The sequence below is a fragment of the Nomia melanderi genome, chromosome 9, assembly GCF_051020985.1.
Source record: "Nomia melanderi isolate GNS246 chromosome 9, iyNomMela1, whole genome shotgun sequence".
Lineage (NCBI taxonomy): Eukaryota > Metazoa > Arthropoda > Insecta > Hymenoptera > Halictidae > Nomia > Nomia melanderi.
Window position 1 is genome coordinate 5,666,988 of NC_135007.1, and position 18,567 is coordinate 5,685,554.

Genomic DNA, 18,567 nt, shown 5'->3' on the forward strand with positions numbered 1-18,567 from the left:
AAGCAGAATTTAATTTTGAGAATTGAATCTGTATAAAAATTAATTTTATTGAATCTGAATGAGAATTTAATTTTGAAACACATCAAGTTTTCAACTTCAAAAATGCTATATAGTGGTACAATAGTAGGTACTACGAAACATTCGGTTTAACGTAAACTTAATAGAGATCTTGGCACTTTCTCAACACTATTGTCGTTAATTCTCTTTATATGGCGTTTCTACAGTAACTCAACTGACCGTCTCCGAGATCGCAAGAGCAACAAGTCACGTGACCACGAGGGAGGCCCATAAATTCTTTCTCTGCTACGTTGTGCCATGTAATTGGCTGGTTCCCGCAGCATCTTCCGTATCGGTCCCAAATTCGATCTGTCAAATTGTACACATGCGTATTCTGCAGAAACAAAAGCTATTGTAACGCATAGAATTTCAAAGTGAGAAAGAGAATAAAACGACAACTATTCTGATAGAAAGAATTTGTCAAAATTGTATTTTCTTAAACCTAATTTATCATCCTTTTAATTGGACAACAAATCATGCTGCTACTATAACATAAAAGTCAATAAAAATCCATATTCAATTCTGTATAATAATTGATTTTTAAATAATCTCCAGAGAAATTATTTTTATAATATCTTACACACCGTTATATATACATAAGAGATATACATAAGAGAATGGGGGTGTGTGTTAAAAGCGAGTGGGAATGCGTGCGAGGAGGACATTTTGGTGAGAGACAGCGAAGAAGAACATTTTTGTACGTGATAGAGAGTCGTGTGTTGGCCTTCGTGGTATTAAGTTGTACTTTTACGTGTTGTCCATATTGTTTCCTAATTCTTTTTTTACTGAAGATCCACCTTTTCAATATCTATAATAATAGTAGCCCCATTATAAAATCGGGGGCTCAGCCGGGATAACTATATATATATAATATATGCACAATATTTTATAACACGATTCCCGTATACCAACGAATGAAGCAATATTAATCAAATATTTGGACCAAAAAAGAGAGAAATACCTCTCTTTCCTAAATAAACGGTAACATCGTGAATCGTATTGCCTTTCGTTTAATCCGCATCGCACGCGAATCTGGTTTGCAGGAAACAGTCAGTTTTTACCTTCAGTTTCACGTAAATGGAACGTTATGAAATTCAAAAGAATTGGAATGCTTTTAAACGCAGCAGAATAAATACCATAGACAACAGGAAAATAGACTGAGACCAGGGAGGGCCAACTACGAAGAGACTAGTGCCCTGTATTATCACTCAGGTTATTCATGAATCCATCCGGCGGGGCGGTATCAAAGAAAAAATTCATAGCGGGAGCCACGAGGAGTTCCGCAGTAGTCGTGAGGTTCGCTCGTGCACGTAATCGGACCGGTGAGCGTTAAAATTGTACACGGTGCTCTTTTATCACGGCCGCTGGGACACGGGACGCGTTATCTTCGACAAACCGTCATCGTACGTGGCGGAACGCTCAATGTTTTGGATGAACGATTACCGAAATTGCTACCTGTCACACTCCTCCCGCCTTCATCCACTCAGACTCCTCCATATTTCGGTTTTCTCGCAGCTCTACCAGTGTCCGTTTTTTTCTTCTCGTTCACCTATCTAGGTAATTCGCTTAATTCTACTCGTTTTACCTTCATCACTGGCTACTCTCGTCATTACCATTGCATTCATCATTTAACCCTTCTGTCGCGAATGTTACACAAGTGAGTCACAAAAGTGCTCTCTGATTGATATTTGTTTACAATTCAAGTTTCAAAGTTCTTATCGACAGGAGTATATGTTGGAATTGTAAAGCTTTCAATTTTATACACACTGTATTGCAAGACAATATGTCGATATAACAAAAATTTAATTTTACTTGAACAGGAGCAAAGTTGGTCTCCCGAGCCTGATGATTTAGATCGTCTCAAAAGTATAAAATGTAAAGGAGGCACAACCAAATATTAGTTTTTAATATATTAATTGTATGTTTAGTGTAACTTGCATAGGTATGAAAACTGAAAGATTAATACACGTATTTATATTTTTCTTCGATTAACATAACGTTTCATTAGTTACGAATTTTTCTGTTTGTGTGGAGTGTTTCAACACGATATAATATGTAGTTTACCAACGCAATATTATTATTCATTCCTCTTATGATAATAACGTATAGGTCATTGTAATCTCAGTATTGTGTATTAATTAAACGTGAACAATAGTATTCCGTAGGTTACGTGCACAAGGTGTCCATTAAAATTTGACGCAGTAATTACTTAGCATATTATCTTGACATATCAATGAACCTTATGTGCTTATACAAATGCTCTGCTTCAGCAGAAACTTGTTTATATAACAACCAAAATATTACTCCTTTTAAACGATGCCATCAACATTTTGTTAATGAGTTGAAATTATCATTTATTTTCTCTCACAGATCATCATTAGTCTAGAACAGTCTGTTTGATGATGTAAATACACTGAGTTTCTTGGAAAGTAAAATCTCTCCTAAGAACTATATCTCAATATAACGAAAATGCTCCCTTGAGTGATGTTAAGGAATTAAATCCTCACTGACTCGAGTGGCACACGGGAAGTCGAGGTTGGATTTCCGACAATCTAACTAAGTTTCAGCTTCGTAATGGAGCATTTTGACACGATGCTGAATCTGGAATCGCCATATTATGGTTCTTCCGCGCGGCTTAATTGAACTAAATCAGAAGTAATTACCACGAAGAAGCAGCTACTATGGGGACGCAATTGAAACAATCGTTTTAGGAATTCGTGACTGCTGATTGAAGATATAACGAATGGAAGGTAGGCAAATGAACTGACTCCCAAATTAATTGTCACATTAATTTGATACATAAAAAGTCTTCTTTTATATTAGCGAATAAAAAATTGTTCTTTGCTTAAAAAGCTGATAAACTATTACATTAAAATAGACACTCATCGTTTTTCTAATAAAACAATTCCTATCAAACAATTCGTACTATTAAAAATTCTAATAATTTTTAATGAAACAGAAACCCAGTTCTCAGTTACCAACTCATAGTAGAAACTACATGAAATTTTTATATCAACACATTAATTAAATGAGAATGTAAATTTCCTTTTATGAACTTCTGCAAATTTTCTCGTGTAATGGATATACAACTTCCTGCTTCGCCAGGAAATTATTAACAACCCTTACCAGTCTAACCACCACAAAAGTACTAAAATAATTTGATACGCATTTCCCGTACGAATTCAGTCCGACACAATTTTAAAATATTACTTCCCTTTTATAAAATTCTGCATCAAATATTCCCCTTTAATGAACATGTGTCTCCCAGTTTCGCTGTGAAATGATTAACAACCAAATATCCTTCACCGTCCCAATCACCAAACCAAGTCGTGGGACAAATAGATACGCTTTCCGCGAACGAATTCAATTCGACACAATTTCAAAAATATTACTTCTCCTTTATAAACTTCTGCGTCAAATATTCCCCGTTAATGAACATATAACTCCCAGCTTCACTCTAAAATGATTAACAATCAAATTACTCCTACCATTCCCACCACCAAAAACAGTTGCGGAACAGATCAATACGCATTCCCCGTACGAATCCAATCCGATAGAATTTCCCGTATCAATTCTCTCTCGGTTTCCGTGTCCCGATTCTTCGCGACTTCATACACCACACTTTCCCGAATCAATCTCTGTGGCAACAATTCAATTCACCGGGTATATAAGCGGAGGAACTAAGGAAACAGACGTTAAACGCTCGAGCCCAATGAATGTTGCCGGTCGGCTTCTAATTACCGACTTAATTGCAATCGTTCGCTTCGAGGGTTGGCGTACACGCCAGCGTGGAATATGATTACACGGTAAAACGCGTGCAAATGAGATTTCCCTTTCCCTTTCCCCCCACCTTCGCCCACCCCGGTTCCCAGCCCTTTCTCCGCTCGAATTGAAAAACACAAGGTGGACGGTGCAAGAGACATAGTCTGTGAGTGTTCTTCGCTGCCTCGCTTAAACGCGAGCCACCACAAAGACACTCCAGGGATGGAATTGCTCGACAAAGAGCCCTCGACGATTTCCACGTTAATTACGTGGCCGCGTGTAAACCGCGGAATATTAACGTTGTTGCCGCGCACGTTTTCGCCTCGCTAATCGCTGAAATACGAGCCGTGGTCCCTAGGGCGCTTGACTACGCCCGGCGAACGATTTCTTGGCTTATCAGCCGGATAATGTATAATTCCGTCGTTATCAATGGTTCCAATCCCATTTCGGATTGACCTCGCGTTATGAATTTGACCTCGGCTTGTCTGACCAATCCCGGAATTTTCTGATTAGTCGATCTTGTTATCTGAATGTGTGCGTGTGCAGAATGTCCCGGGAGAGGATCTAGTAACTCTATCGGAATGTTTGAGGTAATTGTACCAACAATTAGGCAGTTACGGTTATAGGAATATGAATATTTCATATAAATTTTTTATATATATACATATAAATATATGTATATATGTATATATAGGTATATATATTGATATTTATATTGTATGTTTATGTTTATGATGTAAATATATTTGTCACCTTTATAACCTTTACTGATTAGTTATTGGTATATTTATCTTAGTCGGTTATTATGAGTGAAAAGTTACGTACACTATGCGATTTAGTTGATTTGTTTTCGAGATAATAATTTTTTACCTTATGTAATACAGAAATTATCATAATACAGTAGCAGCCATTATTAGAACTTCTAATGAGTCTGTGTTTACAAAACCAAAGTGGTCGAAAAGGTGGGAAAATATGAAAAATAAAAAATTATAATTACATTCCAGCGATTTAGGTGTAGAATTTATTTATTCGTCATTACTAACAAGTCACTTGTTGTACACACATAGTCAGCTATTGGATCCGAATTGCTGGAGAATTATAGATCGAGTCTCTGTTGCTAAGTGTATGGTACTTCTTTGCGTAGTAAAGCAGACAAATCGCATGAAAGTTTAATTCCTGAAAATCCTTGAAATATTTTTAATGCTTCTTTAATCCCTCGTCTTATAGTATCGATTCGATCTAAATTTAAAGATTTCAAGTGGAAACTATTTTTAACAGAAAATTGATGATTCAATTACTTATAAAGAAGGATTTTTATGAACTGTTTGCAAGAACATTCTGTTTAATTCAAATTTTCTACATATATTATGTCTTTTCGAGTGTTCTCAAATTGAAGTTTCCAAGCTTTTAAATAAGCTACATTTATTATAAATGATAAGAATTTTGAAAAGATTACGTATTATTATTTAAGAAAGATTAATCGTAACACCATCACGTTATAATGTTGACTACAAAAGTAAATTGAACTCTCGCGAGTTTTGGTGTCATTACGAAGCATCGCAAGAAACCTCATTAGAATGAATGTGTCACGGAGAAAAGCCATGAAAACGAAGCCAGATAGATCCGTTTAACGAGTACCAAAAACTTATTACTACGCCCCGAATAATCTATGCAACAATCGTTATCTCCGCTGTTTACTTCAGCCAAGAACACGGTCTGTTGCTTTTGTCACGGAAAGCTCGTTACGTAACGACCGTTTGTGCGCGAGAACTTTTTCTTCGCGGGTTAACGTGTAAATTTAAATCATATTACTGAATCGTGCGGGGAAAACTTGGCATCTGTGCATGGTTCGCGGCACGTGGGCGTATAGGGAACAAGAAAATAACAATAACAACCTTCTCCTTTCTTCCAATTTCCTGGAACAATTCAGCTGTGTAATTCCCGACGATGGAAATATTTCGTTGATGCTAGGAAACAAAGAAAACCCTTATTTTCTTTATCCTACTATTGTGTAGAAGAAAATAAAAGCGGAAACTAAGACAATAGTATCTTATAAAGGGTATCCAAGATAAGATTATTGGGAATTTAATTGTAGTTTTCAGTGCAATGTCAGATTTTCATGGAACTTTGAAATTTTATAATTTATTAAAAGAACAGGAAGTTTCAGTGAAAGTTTACTTCGCAAATTGCTCATGCAAACTCTACAAGTAAAATAAGAAATATAAAGATTTATATTTTATATATATAACTTAAAAATGAAACATTTTTATTTTTCACTTCTGATGAATGAAACTTTCATCATCACGTTTCTTACGTTTTTCTGATCAAAATGACACCAAACACGATAGAATTACGGTCATAATTACTTGTATAATACGCGATTGAAGTTCCGGGTATAGAAAAGGATTGCGAAAGGAAGAGAGTTATTTAATTATTTAATTATTATCAATTATTTACGTTTTGTCATAATTTAAACTTGGTATTGTCGAGTTCGACAATAATAGGATTATGTTACGCCATTCAACCACGACCGGTCAACCATTATGGTGTGCTGAAAGGAATTCTGTGGGGATATGATGGACGACGTTGCAATTATGCAGAGGTTCCCGATATTGAAATTAACCAATGTTCATTAGCAAATGAATGTTCCAATAGTCTCCAAACTCTTGGAAGATGTTTACTAGAGAAGTCGTGTTTTTTTTTCGCAGCGGGTAGGATACAATAGGACTAATGACAAAAGTGACCACGCTTGAACACTACAGATAATCCAGTCGCCTGTGTCCAGTTATTGCCCTTTTAATCTGGCGCTTATGCCGTCAGTGCTTAACGAGCGTTCGTTCCCTGCAACGCCAGAAGTTAACCGGGGTTGCTGTGCAACCGAGATCCAAGTTTCACGTTTTAACTGGGACGGAAGCCGTCCATTAATTTACAAAGCCGCTCTGCGTAGTCTGAGACAATGCTTTCGTGACCGCGGGAACTCGATTTCGCGAGTTGCCACCCTAACCGGCCGCCATCTCTGTTGCGGTGTTATTTGATTCTGTTTATACGTGGCCCCGAGTCCAATTAATTCTGTGCAATTGATCAAACATATCTGGGGGATGACGAATCGATCGAACAGTTGGGTGAGTTCTCATGGAATCGTTTGCAAATTGCAGGTGGAAAATATAATTCTTCGATAACAGGAACGCATCGATAATAAGCAATTTCTTTCTCTGAATATGTACCTTGAGTTGCAAGAATGCATCGATAACAAGCGATTTCCTTCTATAAATATAAATCTTTGGTATTTATTTTTAATTAATAATCGGGGGCCGATGTTTGTTCGGCGGCTGAGGGAAACGAAGAATTTATTTTAACTTGAAAACTGAAACGGTGGGAAAACTATAAGCGGTTGTTGCGCTTGTTTGAAAAATATTGCCCTCTAAGAAATATAAATACCCTCCAGTGATGGACATTCGAATTATTTTTGAATTAATAAGAGCTTTTATTTGTTCCTTGTTGGCTTTGATCGTAGCAAGATATCTGCACAAAATATGGAATTTATTACTAAATCCTCGGTTTTATCTTAAACACGAATATTGTTTTTGAAATGTTATTTTATTTCCATCTCCATCAGTATTAATTTAACAATACTTAAAAATACCTCCTGTTCGTGTCATTTGAAAACTACAGAACTGCAGTCATCTGTATCTTAAACTACTACATTATAATTCCAAATAGACATTTGCACTGCAACAATAGTCTCGCCTCGTATATTAGATTGTCCCAAAATCTTTTATTAATGCATGATAAATGCACAATATTTTACATTATATGCCATCGTATTGACTTATACATAACTACGATCTATCATCTTCCTTCATTCTTCGAAAATCTTTACAATACCAACTTCCCGAAATTTCTCCTACAAAAAATATTACGGACAGACCGCGATAGAAATTTACAGGCAATCTAATATTTCTTGTATACCGAACAATAATTTCACTTTATATTATGCGAGAGGAGGAATAAAAAAGGAGGACGTGGAAGAAACCGCGATTCCATGGCCACTCGCGAGCACTCTTTACGGTGTATGGTCGCGAGATGAAACGTAAGAAAAGAACGCAAGAATCACGTATATCAGAAGGGAGTCTCGGTGAAATCTACTCGGAACGAGCGCCCGTTTCTAATCCTCCCATATTCTGAACGCGTACGGAGTATATATGTGCGACGAGGCGGAAAAAGAACCAGAGAAGAACGGGCGACAACACGGTTTATGAGACTGCTTCTACTTCTCCGCGACAAAAAACTCCTTGACGTATCAGCGAACGATTGAAATCCTTTGAAAATACTTCTTTCTCTCGATGGTTTACCGATTTCAATCACGATCGAGAATTCCTTGGTAACTTTTTTGTTCGAAGCTAATTAACGAACTTCCTCGAGACTGTCCGCCATTGTCCGAATGGTGGAACTTCCTCGATTTCCCGATACGGTCAGACCCAATTTTCAGACTTAATTCTGGTAGAATAGAGACTCGCACATTCGCGGCACGCTCTGCTTTTAAAGTTCGTTAATTTTGGTCGTACTGATGGAATTAGGATATTTGGAATATCCTTACATATTAACACATTAAGCGCCATGTCGATCAGTGACAACCGACGGTTCTGAATGACTAGAAAATAATCGTAAAATGCAAGATGACTGATTTCGAATGAAAATATTTAATAACCAATTTTACCATTGTAAATTACTTTACTTCATTTCCCTAAAAATAAATACAAGTTTACACCCAACAACATTGAATATAAATCGAGTGTGAAGGGTTAACTGCAGAATTTAGTTTGAAAAATCTCTCGTTTTGCGCACAATAAAATGAAAAAATGAAGTGCGTACTCGTCAAACGGAGGACGAGTGCACCTAGGGTATATTTTAATGAAAAACCAAAGCAAAAAAAGGACAATTACATGTTTATCTGAAAAAATAAAGAATTAGTACCATTTCAAGCTTTAAGATGACGTGTATACTCGTCAACCGTTATTAATTGGTTAAAACATTGTTCTTAAATAACATTTGAAATCTAATTTTTTAATCTAAAATCTTTGTGTACTTATCATTTCTTGTAACACAGGAAGCTACTTTTAAAAGATTCAACACACACTATAATAAAGGAAAGAATACCGAGCGAGCAAACACTGAAAAATGGCGAATTCGCAAAAAGCTCTCATAAAAGGATGAACGCTCTTTACGAATAAAAGATCTTATGAAAGTTTTCAAGTGCAACCGCACTCACAAGAAAAGTAATTGTTCGAAGAGACGTTCCTATTGGATCCGCTCAGTTTTTCTTGTGATTGCGACTCGAATGGGAAGTTCATGAGGGCACCACTGCCGACTGAACGTCAGATGCAGAGATCGTGAAACTTCTGAATCACCTTTGAATCGCGTACTCGGTGGCTCGCCTGTCCTGCAGGCCCCCTGAAATCGATCGTATTCGTATTTATGAAAGCCCCGATACGCGGTAGGAAGGCGTTTCGTGATTTTATGGCCGACGTTTATGCATCCCCCGTGAATCTTCTCGTATCTGCAACCCGCTGGAAGACGGGACTGTTCTCCGAGCTGTGGCAAACTGCGCGCGACAAATAATATTCTCTTCCCCGATACTCGTAACTCTTTCCCTTTTTTTCCTATTTTCTCTCGGTCCTGTTACACTCGACCGATTTCCCCGCCGCGTGCCACATTATGCGGAAAATAAAGCGGAATCAGCGACGCTTGCTCGACTGCCGGCAAATAAAATCGTACGTCGAGCAGTGATTATTGTGCTGGTCGGACGAGACCGGAAAAATCGATGCGCCGATAATCTTCGAGTGCACGATACAATGAGATCGTTTCTGATCTCATTTCGGTCCCCGGTTCTTTGATTTTCTGTTTGACGCGACTTTCTCTGGTGAAATTGCAATCTAATATCGCTGCTGCCCGCGAGATCGTTTGTCGTAATCGTTCGACGTAAATACTCCGATATTGTTATAAAATGATGACTTGATTTTATGAAAATTGTATGATTTCCTTTATTACGCGATATACTTTTCTCGAGACCTTAACGGATTTCTAATACACGTAACAGGGAAATACTGGAATCATATCTTTTTATTTGATGAACTTTTATAAACTTAGTATTAAAAACATGAGAGTATATCGTAGTAGAAATTCCGTCGGAAATAAAAGTCACCAGTGATACGAACATCAAACAATATTCCTTTTAATCAGCGTCTGGATCTTATCACGGCCGCCATCAAGGTTACAGCCGCCTTCTAAATCCCACGTAACGACACCTCGGTGCCACTACATCTGTCGTTTCCCCTTTTCAACGCTAGGAAACTCCCAATACCGGGAAGTAAACTTCTGCCCGCCCTCCGTTTCAAGTGTTCCCTTGTCGCATATACCTGGGAGAATACGCTGATAAAAAAAGTCAATTTCGTCTTACTCGACTCGTAAAAGGGGGCCCAGCAACAAGCTCGGTTCACGATGAGAATCGCGGGAATAAGTGGATCATCATCGCCTCGTAATCCGTAGACTTGTACCTCGCACGAGGACATCTCGTGATACTTTCACATCCGGCGCCGTTCGCCGACGCCAGGATTTTATTACGGCCGTAAAAAGACTCTAGCGTCCGGTTGCGACCGTTTTCCGCCGGACGTTCACTGGCAATGAGTATCTGTCTTACGAATACTTAATTAACGCTTTCCCCGGCGTTCCTTGTGCACCGCACCGCCGATGAATCCGGTAAATTGCAACCGTGCATCATCCCGCCGCTGTCGCCCGCAACTCTCGAAATGGAATGAACGCGAATAAACGGTGGGAATGTTGGTGCCGAATATTTCAACGTCTGTGTTACATTATTTAGAGGATTATGGGAGAGGCTGAACGTGCAGAACAATGTGAATAATGCAATGTATGAGTGGCTCGGAATGGTAACGGTTTAACGCCAGTTTATGAGAAAATAATTTTTGTGAAGTGTTTCTCATAATATTGATTATTAATATTGGTAAGTGTGATATTAGTATTTACTTAATTCGAGGAAATTGCATACAAGTTTTATTTTTTCTCGAGAAGTCAGGAATAGCAGTTAGAACACTATTATTCTGAGCCACCCGTGCATTTTCTACGTTGCGTATACTTAAAGTAATTTGTGAATTGTCCTGAAATATGATTTTACTTGTGTATCTGATATTTACTTGGGATTTCTACTTGAAGGAGGAACTGTAAGTTATATATTAGTTTCAAAGACGCATATCACGCGTTTAAAAAGCAATTTTAATGAAATTTGCATTAAAGATAACTCCTTTTATGCCAGCAGTATTTAGCATGTGTACAGACATTTTCCACTAACACATTACTTTTACCTTATTTTTTGTTAGTCTATATTTCATTTTTTTAATCCTTTTCATCGAAGGAGCGAGTAGCCCTCGTACACTCTTTCCCCCATTTATACATCCCCTATTAGTTCAATAAAAACTGAGAATTGAGAAATTGCAAAGTACAAGTAGATGTCATCAAGATAAAGTCAAACGCACAGTGAGTGGAAATGCTCGAAGCCTCAACTTACAAAGGAATTTCTCTTTATAGTCCCCAATCGAATTTGACTTCTTCATTTCGCTTCTCTTTCAGTACTCTCTTCCTTTATATCATACACAAGTATCAATAAAAGGAAACTGATCGAATTGAAATTCCATTGCAATAAAAATTCCTATCCCTTCGTCTGGAAGTTCCCGGATTCGATGAGACCAACTTATAGAATAATTCCACTCGCGACCAATGGGAACAGGGTAGCAAGTTCCGATCCGACGAACAAGTTGGAGCAAATTTGTTCGCGATCGTTGAATCATAATTGGGCATTTGCATCCCGGTCAGTGGCCTCGGATGGCAAAAAACTTGGTGCACGGATGCCGGGGGGGATTAAAAAGTCCGTAGACCGGAGCATCCCTTCTTGTTTCTTAAATTTATGCGTCCCACGAAACCGAGCTGTATTCGAGCTGCAGCCTTCAAGACGAGCTTCATCATCCCCCACGTCTTCAAAATATTTTCGCGGCGGCGAAAAGAACGCCGGATCAAGGCTGGCCGACTTCCGCTCGTACTTTCCTGTCCTGGCAAAGCCAACAACCAGCCGTAACGACTTCCGGGGCCGACAGGGGGCCCGTGATAACGACTTTTTAAGTGGGAAAATTTTTAACGCGCCTTTGGGATCATCCGATCCCCGCGTTACCATATTACGCTTATACGCCGGGTGATGAATCGCCGTGCGCCGCTGTTATCGCCGTTCCACGGAAATTCGGCAAATCGATCGAATTTCAAGATCCCGATCTCCTTCGAAATACTTCGAATTTTGTACTCATATGACTTTGCGTTCTTTGCACTGCGATTAGGGTTGTACCGAAGCGAATTGGATTGTCTTCGATTTGACAGTGAAAAAACAGAAATACTCGAACACTAACACGTTCACTGCCACTAGAATTTCGAGCGTTCTGTGTAGCAATATTTATTCATTAATAACAAAGGCAAATGATGTTGAAAATAATTAGTAATGATTTGATATCATAATACTCATATTATACTGTTATCTAGCTGCTACTAAATGTTTTTATTCGACATCAGTTTTTTTATTGCAAATGTTCTTCAATAATTTGGAAGCTTCGGTCATCGGTGACCTCCATGACAGTTAACGTGTTAATCTGTTTAATGTGGAGTTTAATTTGAAAAATCTCTCGTTTTGCAAAACAAAAAAGAATTACATGTTTATCTGAAAAAATAAAAAATTCATCGTTGAAAGAATTGATCACGTTTCAAACATTAAGATGACGTGTATACTCGTTAAACACAGTTAACTGGTTAACCCTTTGTCCTATAATAATAACGTATCAGACTCATGGTGGAAATTTGAAACTCAAGTCGATAAATCTAAATATTATTTATTTATTTTTTATATAAATAAAATGTTGCTTATTTATTGTTAATATTTAATGTTTAGCGTAAACGTAAACACAGAATAAATACCAAGTTCTTTTTTCTAATCAATTATTTACTGCAAAGTAGTTTCATCAAGCACAGTTGTAAGAGAAATTATAGGTTATGGGATTAATAGAGAGAAGTGAAAATAGATTTTTAAATGTTTCGCTTACTAATGAGGAATGTAATGTGGGATATAACAAATGTCAACTAGATTTTTATTATTATTTGATTCACCTCAAGCTGCGATCCCAGCACTTTATTCTGTGTGATATACCTGTATTGTGTATTCAGTGTGCTGGAAAATATGCAAGAGGTGATTATATGAAACAGAATAAGAAGTGAATTAATAATGAAAATCACGATTTCGAGCACTTTATTCGTTTATTAGAGACTAACTTTGATCGGTAATAACGTATGAGTTCGATTATCAAGAACGCTGTAGTTTAAAAAGGTTTTGAATTTTTAATAATTTAAAAGCGTCGCTTCAATAGTAATTTTATCACTTCGAATTTTCGCTTTAGTTTGGCGTGTATAAACCGCTCCTAAACAATTGATCAAACAATTGGAGCGATTATAATGTGTTAAAGATAATTTTTCGAAACTAACATGAAAAAAATATTGAATTACTTGCAACAAGCTATAAATTTATATAGAGTAAATTTAACGTTTCGGATAAATTTTTATGATCCTGATAACATGAAGTACGTTTTCTTTTTCCTAGGTGCAGATGAAGGGTATTTCCGGACCAATAGAGTTCAAGGAAGGGCGCAGGATTCAGTTCAAGTTGGACCTGTTGAAGCTGAAGCAACACTCGCTCGTTAAGGTACGTTCTCGATCAAAATAAATGAACTCATTAACTCTTTCGCTGCGATGCATCTGGTTTACAAACTTTGACTAGTTCTACATACATAAACCTCCTTTGATTCGTCACTACTTTACCATGTATACTTTTTCCCATCATTTAATATTGAAAAAGCTTAAATAAAAAATATTTTATTCTTTGAGAATACCCTAAAATCGAAATATAATAAATAAATATACAGATATTAGCCTACAAATGTCGATAATCTTGGAAGATTATGGGAAAACTTTTTTATTATTTATCAATGATTGTACTACGTCAAAGAAGTACTACAACATTATAATTTTTCGAAAGGAATTATAAAGTTAATTATTAAAAACTACTCATTGGTGTAGAATTGTATATCTCACTTTCATTCAAACATTAATATACTTAAGACTCTAACTAAATAAAGTATTATTAAAATATCAATATTAGGAAATCCTTAATTATTCACTTAAAAAAGAAACTATTCAACAATTCCAAGTAGTGACCACCTCATTGTTTTATTTATCAAAGAAAGTAATGCACATATTTATCCCATACAAAATACTCCACATATGCGGGCAGCAGCGAAAGGGTTGAACACGTTCGTTAAAACTTAGGATTCCGTAGGTTGGTGAATGGCGTCCAGGCGTTGGCGTCAACGTGACGGACACCGCGGCCTTCTTCGAGCCAGGGTCCGCGAACGTCACGCTACTCGTAATAACGATACTGGTAAGTTCCTCGGGAAACGTCCCCACTCTTATCAAAAATATCAAATGCAGATATCAATTTTTATCGCGTGGAACCGCGTTGCTCCTCGGTGATGCGTGTCGTCGACACTCGAAACTCGGAAACGAACTTCGGAAATACTAGAAAATCCGCGCTTTCTCATCCGCGATTCCTGCAAGCACGATCGAACCCCGCCGACTTTAACTACAGTACGTGCGCGATGCAACGGCGAGGAAGAATTTAATGAACTTTGAAACAGAAGACGGATAAGCGGGTACGAGCGCGATCGGTAGACTACCCGAGGATTCGAAAGGGTGGCGTATCGAATGTTCAGTTCTATTCGAGCAAGTTTCAGGCGCAACCGGCTCCGAGATAAATGTCTCACCACGAGGACGACCCTCGGTCCGACACCGGAAATCCTTCAGGCCGCAATACCCGGAGCATTTGCGATCGGGACAAGATACAGTCGGCAACAAAGATATTCGAACTGAATGGTAAAAAATTAATTTTCATGGATAAGTTGTATGATCTATTGAAATTTGTCGGAACAAGCTGCATTAAATGTAAGTTATGTACGAACTTGGATTGAAACGCAATGAATTTTCATTTATATTTCGAGAACGAAAGAAGATATGAGTACTTGGATTGTAGGCACATTTTTTCTTGATAAGTATGTCATGTCTTGAGAAGTTTGCTCAATGTAGACAGGAACAGTATCATTTAGAGCAAGATTCGGTATGGACGCGATATTAATGGGATACTCTAACGAGGTTGAAACTCGTGCCTTTCTGCTTGAATTTTGTAGTTCAGATTTGATTCCTTGTGATTTTCATTTTTGCACATAATTGAAGAGTACACTAAAAGATATTTATTTCAAATATTAAAATAAAGTCTACGCAGCAATGACTTCATCACATGCAGACCACCAGAATGTTTCGTTCACGGAATAAACAAAGTCATCTTTCTTTAATTGGCATTAACAAAAGTATATTGTACGTAATCACAATTACACTGTCGGTCTAAGGTTTGGGACCATTTTAACATCTATTAAAAGAAAAACTTCCATGTTTTGTAAACAATTTTCATTAGAGAATTTTTGTGTATGGTAAAGAAACCTGAACATAAAGGTATATAATTTTTGTTATTTTATTTTATATATTTATGATATATAATTTTGAATTTGTGACGTTCTATATCAACTGGTTCCAAACTTTTGACCAGCAGTGTATGTAAGAAAATAAATGTAGATTTTGTAGCTAATGAATCGTACTTTCATTTCCTCTTTGGCGTGTTTCAATACGTACATTCTTTCTAAAAATTCGAAACTTAAATTCGAATTAGTTTTCAGCCAATCCTCGTATATATACTAAGTGTATGTAAAATTAAGAAAACATTTAATAACATTCACTCAAATTATAGAACATACATTACATCTGAATACGCAACGTTCGAATACTTTTGTCGTTGACTGTATTTACGGACAGCAGTCATGGAGTAATAAACAGCGATTGCGTGTCCTCCGCATCACGAAATCTCGTACTTTATGTCCGGTATCCGTTATGCTGAACGCGCCATTCCGGTCGAGAATAGAAGTTAAAGAGTTATAAAACTTCATCATTCTACTCGGGATGGCCGACTTCCTCGTGGCAATTGTCGTTAGAACGTGTACCATCTCTCCCTTGCTCGATCAGCTGGACTGACCTGATCCAGCGATCATCTCCTTGGCTATGGTTGAAACCGCGTTAACTGGCTGGTCAAGGTCACCCGAAGTAACTACCGCCGTCACTTAAAATACTTTATCGATTCGAGTCTAATTATCGAGTTAAATAGAATCGTGGTACGTTGAAGTCTTTTGAATCATTGAAGAGCTTAATGGTCTCTTTTAATGGTACTTCTAGCGTATAAATCGGAGAAGATAAGGTTTTTATGTCTGCCGTCACTTACACGCAAACGAAATTTCCTTGTGATTTGCTAAGTTTGATAGTGATTAAAATTATATTACGAAATTTGATTTATAGAAGATTAAATGTTGTTGGTTTTACATTCTGGAAGTAGCATGTACGTTATTTAATTTAAATATAATTCAATATGTTATATTGTTGATATAGAAGTTGACCTTACATAAGGTGAGAAATGGATAATTTACTTGCTTTTGGTGATAAATAAAAATTCGTATGATCAATCTTTCATGGCTTCAAAGACACATTTATTAAGTACCAAAATTTCCATGTTGTAGACTTGTATTAATAATGTAAGTACATATAACTAATTTGAATCTCTTTGTTCATATGATCAGATCCAATGCCCTTTTGAATTAAAAAAGAAATGAAGTTAACGTTCGTTATGGTTTTGAAAAAAAAACAATGTTCAATGATTGATTTGATCGATTCTACAGTGTTTGGAAACTGAGAGGCGGTATTTATCTCGTGCCCAAACATTAAAACGTGTAATTTAATTATGAAATGGTATACATGCCATACAGATTGTTTAAAATTTGTTGTGCGGGGCTATAATTTTGAACTGCATTTCACTACCGCATTATTGTTTATTTATTGTACGTTGTTTGATGTATATTATTTCTTATAAATTTTATCGTTTAACTGGAAGTAAATTCACATTTGAAACAAGCCAACAATATGATTTAATTATAACAATTTGGCAATAAAAATGTAATTCACCGCGAGAAAATCAATTATACCGGTAACAATAGCAACGATTGAAAATAATATATGCAACCAATCATGATAGAGAACACAACCCAGGTTGACCAACTTAATTCGGTTTCAGCTATAGTTGCTCACTAGCCACTTCGCTTGGAATTTACATACGTCCAATCAATTGTCCAAAGCTGTTCGAAACAATCATCAAAGTACAGACAATAAATTAGAAATAAATGACACGAATGGAAGGCAATTCACTTTCTGCTCGAGATTTCAATCACGAGACACGTTGTTCCAAGCCAAGTGGTCGAAAATCACGATCAGTCGAACCGTTCGCAATCGTCAAAAACCTTCGCCCGTTGCAAGAGAGTCGTTTTTAACCCTTTCAGCACTAAACACTCAAAGCTGAAACATTCCGTGTGAACGAAATATCGTTTTGTTTAGCTAGTCGTCTGAAAATCGATGAACTAATTTCCCTAACTTCAGTCCATATGAATTTAAAGATGTTGGCAATGACTAAAAATCTATCATAATAACAATAATTGTAAGAAATCACGAAACAGAAAAAAAAACGAAATAAAACTGAGTTAATTCACACAAAACGTAATTAAATTATAATTCCACAGTTTCGCCATATTGAATAATGCTAAAAAATTCATACATTCATCTCACACATATAATTGTCACCGCGACACATAAGAGATCAAAAAAATTGAAAAACATATTTACACGTGCATAGTCCTCAGCGATGACTTTCGCCAGAAATGTATATATGCATCCACAGCGCTCAAAGGGTTAAAACGAACCGTCGCCCAGCGCAGTTGACGAGAAACGACCGAAACGAACACAGTCGCGTTTAACCGAGTAGTCGACGGCCTCGTGTATCGTCCCCCGATCTGACATCGTGTTCCGTTGTTTGCATGGGCACCTTGTTGACCGTGGGCCGCAGGAAATTCCGTACGTGATGATGCACTACGAAAAAAACTACACGGGGAATGCGCGGTTTTACGGTTTTTGCGTGGACCTACTGGAAGCGGTGGCGAGGGAGGTCGGCTTCTCTTACCGGTTGGAGCTGGTACCGGACAGGAAGTACGGCGCGAAAGACCCAGAAACCGGGGAATGGAACGGCATCGTCAGAGAACTCATGCGACATGTATGATTTGGTTTGTTTAATTTTTCTCATCGTACTTGGCCCAAAACCCCACCGCCAGTCATACAGTCACACATACACACATGGTTCTCCGTAGGTAACTTTCTCTAGAAACTGTTCTTACCACCTGTTACTCGCTGATCTTTGTAGCCACTTTTTCATTAGACTCACCTCGTCGATATACATACATATATATATATACACTGTAATATATCACATTATATAATATAGAAAGTTTGATGTTTCTTTCCACACATGTCCGACACGAAAGCACCTTAGCGTATTAAGCTAGACACTCAACGATACAGTTTACCGTTTACGATGCACTCTTACGATATTAGCTCACAATACAACTGTGATCAGAGTCTAGAGATGATAGATCGAATAGTAGAGAATATCACACC

General features: G+C 37.3%; 1 protein-coding gene across 10 annotated transcripts in view; it reads left to right on the forward strand.

The window, feature by feature from the left end:
- The window catches only part of LOC116431258 (glutamate receptor ionotropic, kainate 2), a 206,837-nt gene that overhangs the window by 151,825 nt on the left and 36,445 nt on the right, over window positions 1–18,567 (forward strand). For 7 of the 10 annotated variants that reach the window (XM_031986396.2, XM_031986397.2, XM_031986398.2 and 4 more), the window contains 3 exons: window positions 13,520–13,621; window positions 14,255–14,356; window positions 17,963–18,166. In XM_031986396.2, coding sequence (XP_031842256.1) covers window positions 13,520–13,621; window positions 14,255–14,356; window positions 17,963–18,166 — 408 coding nt within the window. The remainder of the gene's footprint in view (window positions 1–13,519; window positions 13,622–14,254; window positions 14,357–17,962; window positions 18,167–18,567) is intronic. The other 3 variants (XM_031986399.2, XM_031986401.2, XM_076370388.1) reach the window with 2 other exon arrangements.